Source organism: Bombus bifarius, unplaced genomic scaffold (genome assembly GCF_011952205.1).
Source record: "Bombus bifarius isolate JDL3187 unplaced genomic scaffold, Bbif_JDL3187 scf7180000007975, whole genome shotgun sequence".
NCBI classification, from domain to species: domain Eukaryota; kingdom Metazoa; phylum Arthropoda; class Insecta; order Hymenoptera; family Apidae; genus Bombus; species Bombus bifarius.
The window spans coordinates 837,685-852,976 of NW_022884361.1; the positions used below are offsets into that span (position 1 = coordinate 837,685).

Consider the following 15,292-nt stretch of genomic DNA (forward strand, 5'->3'; position numbering starts at 1 on the left):
ATATGTAAATCAAATTGTTAAATCAAGTGAAATAGATTCATTTATATTCTGGTATTATTTTATAAATTGTATTTACTACATTCGAAAATACAGAAATTATAGGACGTTTTTAAATATATTCAAAAAGTAAAAGAATATGACTTTTTTATTGATAGATTCATTTATTGATTTGATATACTAAATCCCTTTATGTATATGACTATGGCTTATGAAGATAGTTATAATCATAATCATGTCAGAGTGGACAACATATAGCATCAAAACTTGTAGTTATGAAACCTTATGATATTCCTAATTTCCACTTTCAAAATATCTATACACGTATCTCTAAATATTTTATCTTTTAAATTAAATAAAAATATCTTATTTCCTTTTTATTATAAATTTTTTGCATTATTCAAAGATTTATCCAATTGTCTAATCAATATATTTCTGCTAATATGTATGTAGAGCAATTTGTGTAAATAAAATTAGTACTTCCAATAAATGCAACAGATATAAAAATAAAAAAAGATTGGTCAATTTTATCCACTAAGAAATGGGTGCACATGTTTGACCACTTCCACCTTTCAAAAGTTGCATTGAACTCGCTGCCATTTCCATTTGACTCTCTGTACGTTCAGAGGTTTCCAAGATGGCGAAGAAAACGTTAGCAGATAAAACACTTCAAAACGAAGATAATGTTAAAAATAATGATGATATATTTAACGACGATGAAGAGCCAAATTTCAGCGATCCTGAAGGATTTGTGGACGATATTACCGACGAAGGTAAACAAAACTTATCCTCAATGAATTTTCATCAATAGAAGCTATGCCAGGACGTCTGAAAGCATGGCTACGTATAATCGCAAATGTGGCATGCATGCCTAACCTAAAAAGTCACGAGTGTTTCATACTTTGTATTAAATATTACTTCGTAACTTATATTGAATATAATTTTGTTCAACTTCTTTTCAATTTAATATTCTTATTTGCAGAACTCCTTGGTGATATCTTGAAGCAAAAACCATCAGAGACAGATGGAGTGGAATCCGTAATCGTCGTTGATGGAGTTCCCCAGGTTGAACCAGAAAGATTGGAAAAACTTCAATCCGTCATTAGCAAAGTCTTAGGAAAATTTGGCACAATAGTGAATCAATATTATCCCAAAAATGAAAATGGATATACAAAAGGGTGTGTACTAATGACCTATATATTATCCTTAAGAAATTATTCAAATGTTATTGTATTAACTATATATTTTTCATTTCAGGTACATATTTCTAGAATATAATAATCCTCTTAATGCTTTAGCAGCTGCCCAATCTGTAAATAATTACAAAATTGACAAGCAACACACGTTCAAAGTAAATTTGTTTACCGATTTTAAGAAATTTGAAGAAATTGCAGATGAATGGGAACCTCCAAAACCACAAGAATTTAAAGCTGCAGCAGATTTACATTATTATCTTTTAGAACCAGATGCTTATGACCAATTTTGTGTACTTTGTGGTAATGGCCCTTCTGTTACTGTTCAAGTCTGGCAGAATTCTGCTCCTGAACCAACATTGCTTGAAGAACGTTCTGTAAGTTATTATATTTTATTCATTTTAATTGATCACTTATTGAGTACTAAATTTTTATATTTTCTGTAGCGATGGACTGAGACTTATGTTAAATGGTCTCCATTGGGGACATATTTAGCAACATTCCACAAATTGGGTGTTGCATTATGGGGTGGTCCTCAATTTTTACAACAAGCCAGATTCAGTCAGAAGGGTGTTGAATGTATTGACTTTTCTCCTTGCGAACGTTATTTAGTAACATACACTCCACGAACTGATCTTGGTTCAGATCAGAAACGACTAGTAATTTGGGACATTCTTACTGGACAAGAAAAACGTGCGTTTTTCGCAGATGGTTCTTCAGTATGGCCTATTTTCCGCTGGTCGCATGATGATAAATATCTTGCTCGTATGGGGGAAGATGTTTTGAGTGTATATGAAACACCAGTATGTTCCTTTCTTTAATGTTATAAATAGCATTATGTTTCAGCATGTTTGGGTTTTAGTAATCTTATTATAAATATTGCAGTCATTTGGATTATTAGATAAGAAGAGTATAAAAATTCCTGGTATCAGAGATTTTAGTTGGTCTCCAACAGATAACGTTCTTGCTTACTGGGTACCAGAAGATAAAGATGTTCCAGCTAGAGTCACTCTTCTCGAAATTCCAAAGTAATACATTTTTAATATTTTTCACTATATTCCATATTTCATAAATTATTTAAATTATAAGATGAAATACATATTTTTAGCCGAAATGAAATTCGTAACAAGAACTTGTTTAATGTAGCTGATTGTAAAATTTTTTGGCAAAAGTCAGGAGATTATCTCTGTGTGAAAGTCGACCGTTTTGCCAAACGCAAAGAAAAAACGGAACAGAAATATACGGTATTTGTTAAATTAGTTATTGAATCCATTAAAATGTATGTAGCATACGTATAACTTTATGTTTATTAACAGGGTATGTCTTATAACTTTGAAATCTTTCATATGAGGGAAAAGCAAATTCCAGTCGATAGTGTAGAAATAAAAGAACCAATTCATGCATTTGCTTGGGAACCTGTTGGAAGCAAATTTGCTATTATTCACGGAGAGATTCCAAGCGTAAACGTTAGCTTTTATGAAGTACGATACGGTCATCAACCAGCCCTTCTTAGTAAGCTTGTAACAATTATCCCATAAATTTCAATATCACCATGATATTATGTACATAAATATTCATTTTACTCAACAGAAAAATTAGAGAAAAAGGCTTGTAATCATCTATTTTGGTCGCCGTCTGGACAATTTATTGTTCTTGCTGGATTGACAACCATGGCAGGGGCTTTGGAATTCATTGATACTAATGATTTTACTATCATGAACTCAACTGACCATTATCAAACTTCAGATGTCGAATGGGATCCTACTGGACGGTAAGAATTTATTCTCACATATTTGTCGGAGATGAAAGGACATCGGAGCCTTCCCTTGAAACTTCGGGAAAATCCCTTAACACCGTAATCTAGATTCTATCATAGGCGTAATTAAACAATTGTCGTCCTTCGATCCGATTGTATTTGTTCGAGATTTGTGATAATGAGCTTGGGCTCGAGGCGACAGCCAGTTGCCGAACGTAGCCGCGGTCACGGGATGAACGCTTTGTCTAACAAAGGTATGGAGCAATTCTATAGCTCTCCTTAAAAGAAATATTTCTGGCGGCACGCGACAGTAAACATTCCAACGGTTTCTGTCCCGTGGCTCGCCACACGCAGGCCCTATTCTTCGAGTAAGATGATTGCCAGATGTCGATGCGTCTCCGCAGTACATGTTCAGCTAGCCCGAGGGCCCGTTATAAATCTTAAGATTTAGCTAACTGGATTTAGCTAAAGTCCTTCAAACAGACAAACAGTCTTTGTCCCAACTACGGGAAAATAGGGGAGACCTATTTTTCAACGAGCAGCGTCTCCCACTAGCAACTTTCCCTCGACGGCGGCTAGCATCTTTTTCTAACCACCGATATGGAGATTGACCAATTAGCAGCAGCGCCAATTTCCTTTACTTTCTGAATGAAGGCTTTTCTCGACGAATCCGATGATCTCGTGTCCTTAGACACACCCCATTAATAGTTTTCCTCCGTGGCATCATCGGGACGGGAAAGTCATCCTCTCTCGCGATCTCATCGACGAAAAGAGTAACCCCTTATGACCAGTGAATATTACGCGTCCGACTTAGATTTTGTGAGCACGTTCATTTATCATCCCGTCGACCGCGGATTTGTTATTGAACCTAGGATCATTGTCATTAGTTTCTCGAGTATCTAATTACCACGGTTATTTGTCCGGTTCTATGATAATCGTATTTGCACTAGTCAATGTCTTCTCTATTGCATAACGACAACATGTAATCCAAACGAAGATGAGTATCACGCCCCTAACCCTAATTCTAATGTAAACCCGACATATTTATATATAAAATATTTCATAAATATATATTTTTTAATATAACAATTGTATAAATATATATTTCATTACAGGTATGTAGTAACAGCAGTTTCGAGTTGGAAAACTAGCGTAGATAATGGATACTGGATATGGACATTCCAAGGACGTATCTTAAAAAGAGTTAATCTTAATCAGTTCAATCAACTATTATGGAGACCGAGACCACCAACGTTATTAACACCAGAACAAATTAAAGAAATTAAGAAAAATTTAAAGAAATATTCTGCACAATTTGAAAGCAAAGATCGTATGCGACTGACGCGCGCCTCGAAGGTACTTATATCATACTGTATTGATATATATTTAATATGAATTATGCATTTACTAACAAAATTATTTTTTAGGAATTAATCGAAAAACGCTGCGCAGCGATGAAAGCATTTGAAGAATATCGTTCAAAACGTATACAAGAATGGAATAACCAGAAGAAACGACGTTTAGAATTACGTAATGGTTTGTATTGTAATAAATTTCTTTTTTGAAATTTAAAAGTGAGGTATCTTATACAATGCTAAACTCTTTTTCAGCTATCGACACCGACGAATTAGATTCTGATTCAAAGAATGTAGAAGAAGAAGTAATAGAATTTTTCGTCAAAGAAGAAACATTCATCATCGACGAGAAATAAAACTGTGTGGAACAAGTTTTTATCTCTGCCATTTTTGGAAATCTCTAGTGCAAAACCAATTCAGTCATTTGTGAAAAGTGTCATCGAAGTAACTATCTTCCAGAGCCACATAGATTGTGGCTCACAATAGTAGACTGAAATGACTATTTTAAGTGGTTATGAACAGTTTTTCTTATACTATTTCTGCACCTTAATTGGAATTTCTTCCACTTTCCCGACGTTGCGTATGAAACGTCGTAAACGTAGTACCATAAAGTTTTATCATGTTCCATACAGGATAGTATGTCATTCAACAAATAATTATTATCAATACAAACATATATGACGTACTTTTTTATTTATCAAACCCATATAGCTCGATTTATTTAGTTTCATATATTTATAAATAGAAAGAGATCTATTAATTTATATATTTCTCATAATTTAAACACGATGTAAATGATAAATGAAGAAAATTTTGTAAATTAATAACATAAATTATAATATTCTTTTTTATAGCTTTAATTCATATGACTATTTGTATTAGAAAACGATTGCCACCGGTCTACGAATTATGACTTAGATTATAAATGGTAAACATTAAACAGACATAATACTAAAAATAATATCGAAACAGAACAACGACAGCACATACCCAACTCGGAGGAATTCTATCCCGTTCAAAAAATGTTTTATTTGTTACACGTTTTGCACATGAAAACAAACGTTCATGCTCTCTTTGTAATTCATTTTGTAAGTTTCTATTCTTGGTTATAATAGTAATTTGAGTTTCCAAGTCTTTGTTAACAGATCTGTAACCTAGGATTAATTTTTTTCTATTATTTTAAAATCAATTTCTTTTTAAATTTTAGATCTTACCAAAATTAGGGGATCCAATAAGCGTGAGACAAGGCTTTTCTTGCTCTGGTAAAGAATACCAAAGTCCTTTAGCATGATACGTCCATCCTGGCCTAATAAATTCCCACAAAATTACTCTATTTTGTTGTCCTAACTTGTTACAGTATTTAACAAATGCCTCCTCTATTTTTGTGTATGCTGCCGGAATGCAACCAGCAATGCCTTTTGCAGCTAAATATGACATGTGACATTAGTTTAAAAAGTAAATAATTTTCACTCAGTTGTGTTTACAACATAAACGTACTAAAGAAACCATTAGCAGTCGGATGTGCTGTCAACAAATGACATGTTCCTTGACAGTGTTTAAGCAATGCTTCACTGTACTCTGAAGTTAAGTTAAAGTAACCAGTTGCTAATTTGATTGTTGTACCTGGCGGAGCTGTCTGTAAAAGTTTCAATGTTATCTGGCTATCATGATAAATGTTTAATTGACCCATCTGTACCGAAGGAAAAATCCAAGTATCTACATCTAAATCTTTTGCTACAAAAACAACCGTACTTATACTTCAATCTTGTTGAGTTATGTTTTTATAAATGATAAAGAGTGATAAAGAGTACATATGTACCTATTTTTTCAGGATCAGAATATTCTTCTAATTCTCTCTGGAACAAAGCTTTCACACTATGTGCAGCTTTTTCAATGAATGTAATAGGATCCTTAAGAGGATTGACTTTCAGAGCAGGATTTAATACTGTATTTCCATCAGGTTTAAGTACAAAACTAAATTCTCCCACTCTTTGGACTAGCTCATCATAAAAATCACAAAGTTCTTCACAATCTTCAATCACAAAATAACGATCTTGTCTATTTGTAAAATAGTCATTGCTAAGATTAGCACTAAAAAATATATTTAATTATAACTATTTGCTTAAATGACTTTACATAAAATTAGATATTTAAATATTTACCCACTAATTATTATGTCATTGTCTATCATGTACAATTTCATATGTTGTAATCCTATCAATTCATTGAAACGATCTGGTGTAATCATTTTCAAGAACCCACGAAGTTTTGGAGTATGATACAAAAAAATCTGACAACAATGACCATGTTTTCCATTAAGTAATGGTTCCAACATTTTACGAGAATTTAATTTACCTCTAGATCCCCTCATAAAATCTATCAAAATTTTAACTTCAACATTACCATTACTTGTAATTAAAGCTTCATTTACAGCATTTACCTAATAATAAAAATATTATTATTTATCATGTTAAAGCTTTAAATGCTTAGATCTTAGAATATGCTTACTAAATTAGATTCTAATTTTCCTGTGCCTAAATATAATGATGCAAATGTTATTCTCTTCCTTGCATTTTTACACTTTTGTACAAGAGTGGAATAAAATACACTTGGTTCATGAATTACTTTAATCTGAAAATACAAAACTATGGTTAAGTACATTCTGAATTCTTTCTGAACTAAATATTTTTTACATCTACCTTAGATCCATTTATGGCAAAGCAAGGAGCATTTTTATATAACCATGTTAATGTATAAAATTCAGATTGAATTGTTTCAAATTCTATATCTTTCTCTTCAGCAGTCATAGTAATTGATGTAATATCATTTACTACAGGTGAAGAAGAAAATTTTAATTCTGATTGACCAGAAATAAATAGTTTCCTTGTATGAAACCTGAAATTTTATTTTAAAAGATATCATGTATAAATACATGTTAATAATCATAAATGTAGAAATAAATATAACAATAAAATATTGGTAAGAAAATCATGAAAACTGTATTAGTTTCATTCATTAAAATTCAAGTCCAAAGTCAAATAACCCACATAATATTCTTTCATTATACGTATATATAACACGATTTACGTATCGAAAAATGAATATCATTAAATTAATTTCCAAATGCAACTTTTATTTCGAATTTTTATTTTTTGTAAATATGTAAATATCAAATTCATCGTATGTCAAATTACATGTGGCGAATGCCCTTGTGTCAAATCAAGAAACATAGGTTAATCTACCTTTATTTGCTTTGAAAAGAATGAAATTTGATAGGACATCCATATTGGTTGGATTTTTTATATGCTACTCACCGTTTTGCAGCTTTCAAAATTACGTTATGCATAGGTAAATTCTTAAATAACAAAGCATTAACAATAACAGACTTCAAATTATAAATAACTCTTCCCTCCAGGGTACAAATTGCAGCGCACGCAATCTTTTGGCCCCTTTATACATTATATAAACATATTTACATATATATATACTTACATATATTTCTACGCTGTATTCAAATCAAACAATTTTAAGATAAATTAAAATAAAAATACTCAGTTTATCTTTTACTCCAGTTTTATTAATATATTAAATATTTATAAAAAGATGTCATCTCATTTGGATTAATAAATTTTTAGAGAAATATACGAAAGATTTTAAAGCAATGTATTTGTAAAACTAAACTAACATTCTATTAAATAATATACATATGTACCATTTCCTTAGATAACTTGTGGCAATTTATTGGATTTATGATCATTTCCTCGAAAACATTGCTTTTCTTGCCAATGGATCTTTTATAGTTTTCCCAGACCTTTGAAATATTCGGTTTCTTATTACAAGAAACATTTTGTAATAATCAGAATAAATAATAATCGAAGAATAAGGGAAATTTTTTGTTAAAAGTGGTACTGTTTCTATTGATTAGTATTAAATTTTTCGCTTTAATTGGTGTATTTGATCTCCAACTGAAAACAACATTTATTTGAACAGTGTTTTGGAAAAGTTCATAATAATTTTGCTTAAATCTCGTAAAATGTAGAATATATGTACAGAGAATAAGCATAAAAATCTAATACTTATATAAATTACAAACGAAGCGCCTCTTCGCGGGGACACTTGGAATCAATGGTCGATGGAAAATACATGTAAAGAGTAGCAAAGGATTGATGTAGGTAGAGGATTCATATCAGAATAGGCGCAAAAATGGATTTAAACGTTAAGAAATTAGTGAAAGACGCTGGTGCTGCGCTTAGTAGAGTCGTACAGGTAAGAAGTGTTTAATATAATAATTCAACAAATTCATATTAATAAGAAAATGTACTAGTTAAGATACTTGTGGCTGAACGCTGTCATTTCTGACATTTTGTACCTTTTTCAGTGAAGAAACATTTCGATAAAATAATCATTACTTGGCAATTACTATTTCATTTAATCTCTATGATATTATATATTTTGTAATAATTTTTATATGTGATACGTTATGTGTATGTTTTTATTTGTAATTTTTTTTCTAGAAATTAAATTTAATTATTATTGAAATGCAAGGTTAGTAAATATATAGCACATTTGAATAATAGTTTCTATACTGTGCTATTTGTTAATTTTCTTGTTTGTAGCAGTATCATTCTAGAGTGATATTTACTTATCTTTATAAAATTCCTTAATGTGCAAGACTCCAGAATTGTTTAAGAGTTGTTGAAGAGTTTAAGTAATTAATCATTTGATGACTCAGAATATATCAAATAAATTGGGATGACTAACACTTGTCATTTTTAATATTTATGCTAATGTCATCAAAATTTAGTCAAAAGATATATTTTATTGTTAAGAAAAATAGAAAAAATGATAAAGAATTAAAAATTTAGTTGCCTTAATTTACTATAATGTTTAAAATTTGGCTGTAGTTGACAGAAGAAACATTGGGAACATCAGAGAAAACTGAATTAGATGCTCATTTAGAGCACCTTGCAGATAGAGCAAATGCAACTAAAACATGGACTGAAAAGATTCTTAGGAATATGGAGGCAGTACTTACTCCAAATCCAGGTATTATAAGAATATTATATGATACATTTAAATTATAAAGCTTTACACATATTTATGCAACGTATTTTTTTACAGGCAATAGAATTGAAGACTTTTTTTATGAGAAGATTGATAAAAAGAAACCTAACAGATTGAGCAATCTAGAATATGTAGGCATGGATATGATAGAGGCAGGAAATGATTTTGGTCCAGGAATTGCTTATGGTATACAAAATTAATTTATTAATTACCATTGCTCTGTAATTTTATATAAGTTCTAAAACTTCTGCTTTAGGCAGTGCATTAAACAAGGTTGGACAATGCCAGCAAAAGTTAGGACAAATTCAGAGAAATTTCATTAAAGATTCTGCTAATTGTTACATACAACCTTTAAGAAAATTTTTGGAAGGTGAAATGAAAACTGTTACCAAAGAAATGTCAATATTGGAAAATAAACGGTATGTATTTCATTTTTTTCTGTACATTTAAATGTATGTTGTTAATATTACTAATTTTTATTTTCAGATTGGACCTAGATTCGTGTAAAAACCGAGTAAGGAAAGCAAGAAGTATGCTGGGTCAGCAGAGTGTAAGTTTTACTATTTATCATTTTATTTAATTATATACACTATATATTTACTATGTGCCTTGTCCTATACACTGCTGCATCTCATAGGAGACTGGGGTATCACCTGAAGTATTACTTGATCAGGTATTAATGGAGTTGACACCTTCAATGATTCAAAATTTGAGACTAGCCCTGTACTCTTTTAAATACACGTTTAATTTTTTTATAATTTTATATTTTTTATTTAAAGTTTTGTAAAAAATGGTAAAATTTGCAATTACAAATGGATAGATTTAAAAGTTTCATAAAAAAACATTTTATGAAACTTTCATTTGTAATTGCAAATTTTACCATTTTTGTTATAATGATGTTATACATAACTTTCATTGTAAAGTTATGCTGTAAGTTATTTCCATTATCTGTCATTTTATGTTGCACAAACAATTTTTTATGCTAATCAGATGCAAGGAATAAAACTCTTTGTTACTCTACTCAGGCAGAGAGGGAGTTGAGAATAGCGCAATCGGAGTTCGATCGTCAAGCAGAGATAGTGAAATTATTGCTGGAAGGTGTTCAAAGCTCTCAGGCTGGGCACTTACGTTGTTTGCATGAATTTGTCGAGGCACAAGCGCGTTATTACGCTCAATGTCATGCAACAATGCAAGATCTGCAACGTGAACTTGCTGGGTAAGATGACAAACTTTTCTTTAAAAGTTTTTTCTTCAAACATTGTTTAATTATCCTGCACTGACCTTGTACAGCTATCCCACTCTTTGGTGATCCGAGTGAGTAATGTCTAATAATTATTGGATGCTGTGTCATATATGACACGTAAAAGTATTTAGGATAAGCTTATAGAATCATTACTCATTCGCAAAGATCATCATGTAGAATATTCTACTGCTTAAAATTCTGCTCATTTTTATAAGCGCGATATATGTAATGTTTTTTTGTTTGTTCTAAGTAGTAATTGTAATCTATTTTATTTATGTTTCACAATAAAAATGGTATCTTTGTTTTTGCTTTAGTCCTATGCTTCTTATACTTATTCATTCCTCTGATGTATTCTTTCTATTCTTTATCTTTGCCTGCATGATTGGGATTGCAGGACGCGTCAGCCGAGTCCTTTGCTGCGAGTCAACAGCGAAGATGTGATCGAGCTAACACCCTCACCTTCACAATCCCAAAATTCCTCTATAAATCCACCCCTTTCTGATTCTACTTATGTTACTGCTACCTTTGAGACGAATACTTCGAATGTTTAGCTTTACAAATTTATAATCGCGTTTAAAAAAAGGGCAATAACTACTTCGTAATAATTGTGATCTAAAATAATAAACAGAAGCTTACTGCATTTTTTCTTTAATATATATGTAGGTATATACATACATGTTAACAAATACAATTTTACAAGTATGTTAAATGATTGTTAGTCTATTATGCTGCTTTAAAACTTGTAACTATCAGAAATGAGTGAATAAATTATCTCTATGAAATGTTTATTTACCGCTAATGAATTTTGTATAGTGAAATAATAGCAATTCAGCTATGAAAATAATGGAATTAGGAGAAGAATTTTATTATGTACATTTTTTTCTTTTTTTAAATATTTTCATACTTGAGTCAATATCCAAATATGCACTGTACAGCTGATTAATGTTTGTTCCTAATGCATGTTGCTAAATTTTCTTTAGTACTAACAATGTATCTGTTAAAAGGTATTGGGATATTCTTTCTCAAAATTTCGTTATCTTTCGTTTACTATTATCTATGTTTTCCTATTTGTCAAACCGCTTATGCTTTCATATGTGTATCAATATAATTTATCAATAATTTTAATTATTTTTATTCATGTGTATGTAGCATGTAGATTATATAAAATCCTAATGGTAATCAAAATTCTTGCATATTTCTTACAAAATAAAGAAACTTTTAGTATTTGTAGTATTATCAAGTTTTTTATATTGAATTATATAGTCTACAAATACAGTCCAAATTTTAAATGTTAAAAAAAAAACAGTTTCTCATGTTTGCACAAATAGCTGATTCACTTTAAAATGCATGTTCACCAAACTCAACCAAATTGTAATTTATCCTACCCAGCTTATCTGGGGGTCCTTATCATCCGACTACCCAATCAACATCCAATGTATCAGGAAATGACGATGAGCAACTAGCAAGGGTATTATGCGATTTTTCTGCGACAAATTCTGAAGAATTAAGCGTTGTGCAAAATGAGGTAACAAAATTTGTGATTTAATTAAGAAGCATGTTTGCAGCATAGCCGTACAAATGGCATGAAACGTTATTAAAAGTGAGTTGCATTTATTAGTTCAATTATATTTATAAAAATTTCGTGATATCGATTGGAAATATTTTATAATTTACTTACATTAATTGTATGAACTTTTTATTCCCTTAAACTCAAACGTATAATAACGTATAATAAAAGTTAGCGCATTTCTTAGAAATATATTATATGTATATGAATACAGATAAAAAATTGTGCATTTTAAAATCGTCAAATTTAGTGCAATATAAATGCGTTTTTGGTTTTTTATATATATAATAGGAAAGATGTAATAGATAACACATAATGTTACTTATATAAGAATTTTCCATGATATATTGTCATATAGTTTAAAATTATTTTATATGTAGTTTAGATCTTTTTGTTTCTATAATGTATAAAATAAAAGTAGAACGTTTGAAGTAGTGTAAATAAATTCTTATAGTTTTATGTATCATAAAAATGATGCAAGGTGTTACAAAATAAGAAGATATATACTTATATACATTGGGATTGCATATGATACTCAGTTATTTTGTCTCTCTGTTTAAAAATTAGCACTTTTGTATACCTGACATTAAATCTTTAAGAAAAATTATGCATGATATATATATCTATATTTTTTAGTTATAAGTTTCACAAATGTATAATTTTCTTACTTTTGTTAGATTTGTTTTTGGTGTTTAATATCTGTTTGTTCTGATTTCATTTGTATATTTGTTTACGTATAAAGTATTGTTACGTGTATGCATATAGTAAAGCACATATAAAAGAACACACATGTACATTTATTCAAATTTTGCATGTATAAAAAATAAATTGTCATTCATTCTGTTAAATGTATTTTATTTTTCATAACCTTAAACATGTCTCAGCAGATTTTGACCTCTCAAGTCTAGCTTTTTTGAAGTTTGGTAGATTACTTTAAACGAATTTATTAATATGTTATAAAATTTTATAAAATTCAATTATCTTGTAGGTAATTACGGTTATCGAGATACCCGGCAATGAGGAGTACGTAATTGGTATAAGTGGAATAAGACGAGGAAAAATACCCGCAGCATATCTAGAATTAATTGATGTTGGTCAACGAAAATTCAGTCAATAACTTTAATGCACATTCCTTGCATTTAAATGCTTCATTCTACTTTCAATTTTAACTGCATTTGCATTATGCACTATAAAATATTTCTTCCACTTCGTGCAATTAATGTAAAAAAAAATTACCAAAATGTGATCAATTGAGAAACTACATTTCTCGGAGTATATATTTCCTGCTCCTAAAATCTACATAAATAATGCATATCAAACGAGAGCAGTCAATTTTTAAAATACGAGAACACGATTATATAATACGATTAGTTAGAAAATGTTTCCATAATTGTAAATCAGTTGTTGTTCAAAGTGAAAACTGTATTCTATAAATATTAAAATCATGATATATACTAATACACGTTAATATTGTCTTTAATAAATATATTCTTCAAATTAGGTGTCACTTATTCTTAAAATGAAACCCTTAATATTGTTTTATTAATTTATTAATAATCAAGAAAATATAAAATTACTTCTTTTTTGATACACCTACTGTACGACCGCGACGACCCGTAGTCTTTGTGTGCTGACCACGTACACGCAAGCCCCAGTAATGACGTAAACCTCGGTGAGCACGAATTTTCTTCATTCGTTCCAAGTCCTCACGAAGTTTTGAATCCAGATATGAACTAGTAAGCTATAAAATATAATATAATAATTGCTATTTTGTAACTTCTTTAAAGATTGAAATGAAAAGAGCAATGTAAGAAATGTAACAGTACTGAACTTTATATGTTGCACGTTAATTATTTGACACACCATTTAACTTCAATGTTAAATAGCAACCTATCATGCAGTTTCTCTAGCACATGCTACCATCTAATCCATACATAAAGTTCATATGGTTAGTCGTAAAATTGTGCATTACATAGTTAGGGATCTCTTATCTTTTTCTTTTGTTATACACACCTGTGAATATTTGCCATCAACAATATCTTTTTGTCTATTCAAGAACCAATCTGGGATTTTGTACTGTCTAGGATTAGCCATAATTGTTACGATTTTTTCAACCTGATAACAAAAAAATCAAATAAATATTATAAAAATATGATAAATCTTGTTTGTATGACATTATTGTTAAATTAATTCTTACTTCCTCCTCTGAGCATTCTCCAGCACGCTTATCTAGATCGATATCAGCTTTTTTTAAAACGATGTTGGCGTAACGACGACCAACACCTTTAATTGCTGTCATAGCAAACATAACTTTTCTATTACCATCAATGTTCGTGCCCATGACACGAAGAATGTGTTGGAACTTCTCTGGAATTACAAGCGACTGAAACATAAATTTGAATAGAATAAAATCATTTCATATGTAACTCGCACGCATTAAGATTACAACGCGAGATAACCTATAAACGTATACTATCATCAGTTAATTGTTCCGAAATTTATTTTTATATATGATAGAAAATAATATGGGAACATGAAAAATATAGTAAAAGAAAAAACAATTAATTAAAGAATCTTATATTATATTATAATTTTTGGACACAGAAGTCATAACCAAAACATTCAACAGATAACAGAATATTATTTAACTATCTTTGAAAGGTTAAAAAATATTTTCTTAACCAGTTACACGAATAATCGTTTTGTAATTTTTTCATTAAAAATTTGTGTATTTTGCATAGGATTCTCTCTACAATTAAAGATTTAAACTTCTCATACACGAAACTCACCATCTTGCTGCAATGCCTGTTACAGAAAGAACTAAAACCGGAAAACGCATGTCCGCAGGCAAATGCGCACACCGCATTCAAATTCTTCCTAAAGAGGGCATTGATAATCCATTATTAGCATTGAAAAATATAATTAAGATGAAAATATATTTTAAATTCTTGTAAATTAATATACTTAGTATTTTAAATAATTAAATTAAATAAGAGCTTTTTATATAACGAGTATAGAATGTACTTTTATCAGAATGTTATTTTATAAAATTGACAGTTCTGCATTAATATTGTTGAAAATTTATAATTTTCAAAATTTATAACTTTTTTTTTAAAT

At 30.0% G+C, this 15,292-nt stretch overlaps 4 protein-coding genes across 11 annotated transcripts; 2 read left to right on the forward strand and 2 right to left on the reverse strand.

The window, feature by feature from the left end:
- The first annotated feature begins 594 nt into the window (after window positions 1-594).
- Window positions 595-4,977, forward strand: LOC117217233 (eukaryotic translation initiation factor 3 subunit B). The gene is made up of 11 exons (XM_033464680.1): window positions 595-770; window positions 980-1,175; window positions 1,255-1,567; window positions 1,637-1,993; window positions 2,076-2,218; window positions 2,299-2,434; window positions 2,507-2,702; window positions 2,781-2,961; window positions 4,062-4,302; window positions 4,374-4,482; window positions 4,557-4,977. Exons 1-11 carry the CDS (start codon window positions 635-637, stop codon window positions 4,655-4,657), a joined length of 2,109 nt encoding a protein of 702 aa, XP_033320571.1. The 5' UTR covers window positions 595-634; the 3' UTR covers window positions 4,658-4,977.
- On the reverse strand, window positions 4,703-7,647 carry LOC117217235 (CDP-diacylglycerol--glycerol-3-phosphate 3-phosphatidyltransferase, mitochondrial). Its single transcript, XM_033464684.1, has 8 exons — window positions 7,616-7,647; window positions 7,001-7,196; window positions 6,810-6,932; window positions 6,464-6,741; window positions 6,121-6,392; window positions 5,799-6,035; window positions 5,516-5,725; window positions 4,703-5,455 (listed from the first exon to the last, which is right to left on the reverse strand). Exons 1-8 carry the CDS (start codon window positions 7,645-7,647, stop codon window positions 5,253-5,255), a joined length of 1,551 nt encoding a protein of 516 aa, XP_033320575.1. The 3' UTR covers window positions 4,703-5,252.
- Window positions 7,648-8,408: 761 nt separating this feature from the next.
- Window positions 8,409-13,438, forward strand: LOC117217272 (endophilin-B1). 7 transcript variants are annotated; one of them, XM_033464760.1, is made up of 9 exons: window positions 8,409-8,567; window positions 9,206-9,347; window positions 9,423-9,551; window positions 9,622-9,784; window positions 9,852-9,915; window positions 10,003-10,038; window positions 10,391-10,581; window positions 11,998-12,133; window positions 13,164-13,438. In XM_033464760.1, exons 1-9 carry the CDS (start codon window positions 8,505-8,507, stop codon window positions 13,290-13,292), a joined length of 1,053 nt encoding a protein of 350 aa, XP_033320651.1. In that variant the 5' UTR covers window positions 8,409-8,504; the 3' UTR covers window positions 13,293-13,438. The 7 variants fall into 7 exon arrangements, with proteins under 7 accessions (XP_033320651.1, XP_033320652.1, XP_033320655.1 ...); XM_033464764.1 differs by lacking the exon at window positions 13,164-13,438 and adding an exon at window positions 10,656-10,679 and having other exon boundaries at window positions 8,410-8,567; window positions 11,998-12,135; XM_033464765.1 differs by lacking the exons at window positions 11,998-12,133; window positions 13,164-13,438 and adding exons at window positions 10,656-10,679; window positions 11,003-11,144 and having other exon boundaries at window positions 8,410-8,567.
- Window positions 13,439-13,707: 269 nt separating this feature from the next.
- LOC117217274 (40S ribosomal protein S18) lies at window positions 13,708-15,035 on the reverse strand. Of its 2 annotated transcripts, XM_033464768.1 has the most exons (4): window positions 14,965-15,035; window positions 14,373-14,558; window positions 14,189-14,290; window positions 13,708-13,916 (listed from the first exon to the last, which is right to left on the reverse strand). In XM_033464768.1, exons 1-4 carry the CDS (start codon window positions 14,965-14,967, stop codon window positions 13,749-13,751), a joined length of 459 nt encoding a protein of 152 aa, XP_033320659.1. In that variant the 5' UTR covers window positions 14,968-15,035; the 3' UTR covers window positions 13,708-13,748. The 2 variants fall into 2 exon arrangements, with proteins under 2 accessions (XP_033320659.1, XP_033320658.1); XM_033464767.1 differs by lacking the exon at window positions 14,965-15,035 and having other exon boundaries at window positions 14,373-14,567.
- Window positions 15,036-15,292: the final 257 nt, after the last annotated feature.

What these genes read in the sequence shown, in the direction of transcription:
- LOC117217233 (XM_033464680.1), top strand. Translation starts at nt 635, where the DNA reads ATGGCGAAGAAAACGTTAGCAGATAAAACACTTCAAAACGAAGATAAT. An exon ending in GAAAATGGATATACAAAAGG is followed by an intron (nt 1,176 to 1,254) that starts GTGTGTACTAAT and finishes TTTTCATTTCAG; the next exon opens with GTACATATTTCTAGAATATA. An exon ending in ACTCTTCTCGAAATTCCAAA is followed by an intron (nt 2,219 to 2,298) that starts GTAATACATTTT and finishes ACATATTTTTAG; the next exon opens with CCGAAATGAAATTCGTAACA.
- LOC117217235 (XM_033464684.1), bottom strand. Translation starts at nt 7,647, where the DNA reads ATGCATAACGTAATTTTGAAAGCTGCAAAACG. An exon ending in TTGCCATAAATGGATCTAAG is followed by an intron (nt 6,933 to 7,000) that starts GTAGATGTAAAA and finishes TTGTATTTTCAG; the next exon opens with ATTAAAGTAATTCATGAACC. An exon ending in GAAAATTAGAATCTAATTTA is followed by an intron (nt 6,742 to 6,809) that starts GTAAGCATATTC and finishes TTTTATTATTAG; the next exon opens with GTAAATGCTGTAAATGAAGC.
- LOC117217272 (XM_033464760.1), top strand. Translation starts at nt 8,505, where the DNA reads ATGGATTTAAACGTTAAGAAATTAGTGAAAGACGCTGGTGCTGCGCTT. An exon ending in AGTACTTACTCCAAATCCAG is followed by an intron (nt 9,348 to 9,422) that starts GTATTATAAGAA and finishes ATTTTTTTACAG; the next exon opens with GCAATAGAATTGAAGACTTT. An exon ending in TAAGCGTTGTGCAAAATGAG is followed by an intron (nt 12,134 to 13,163) that starts GTAACAAAATTT and finishes ATTATCTTGTAG; the next exon opens with GTAATTACGGTTATCGAGAT.
- LOC117217274 (XM_033464767.1), bottom strand. Translation starts at nt 14,567, where the DNA reads ATGTTTCAGTCGCTTGTAATTCCAGAGAAGTTCCAACACATTCTTCGT. An exon ending in GAGAATGCTCAGAGGAGGAA is followed by an intron (nt 14,291 to 14,372) that starts GTAAGAATTAAT and finishes TTTTGTTATCAG; the next exon opens with GTTGAAAAAATCGTAACAAT. An exon ending in TTGATGGCAAATATTCACAG is followed by an intron (nt 13,917 to 14,188) that starts GTGTGTATAACA and finishes TATATTTTATAG; the next exon opens with CTTACTAGTTCATATCTGGA.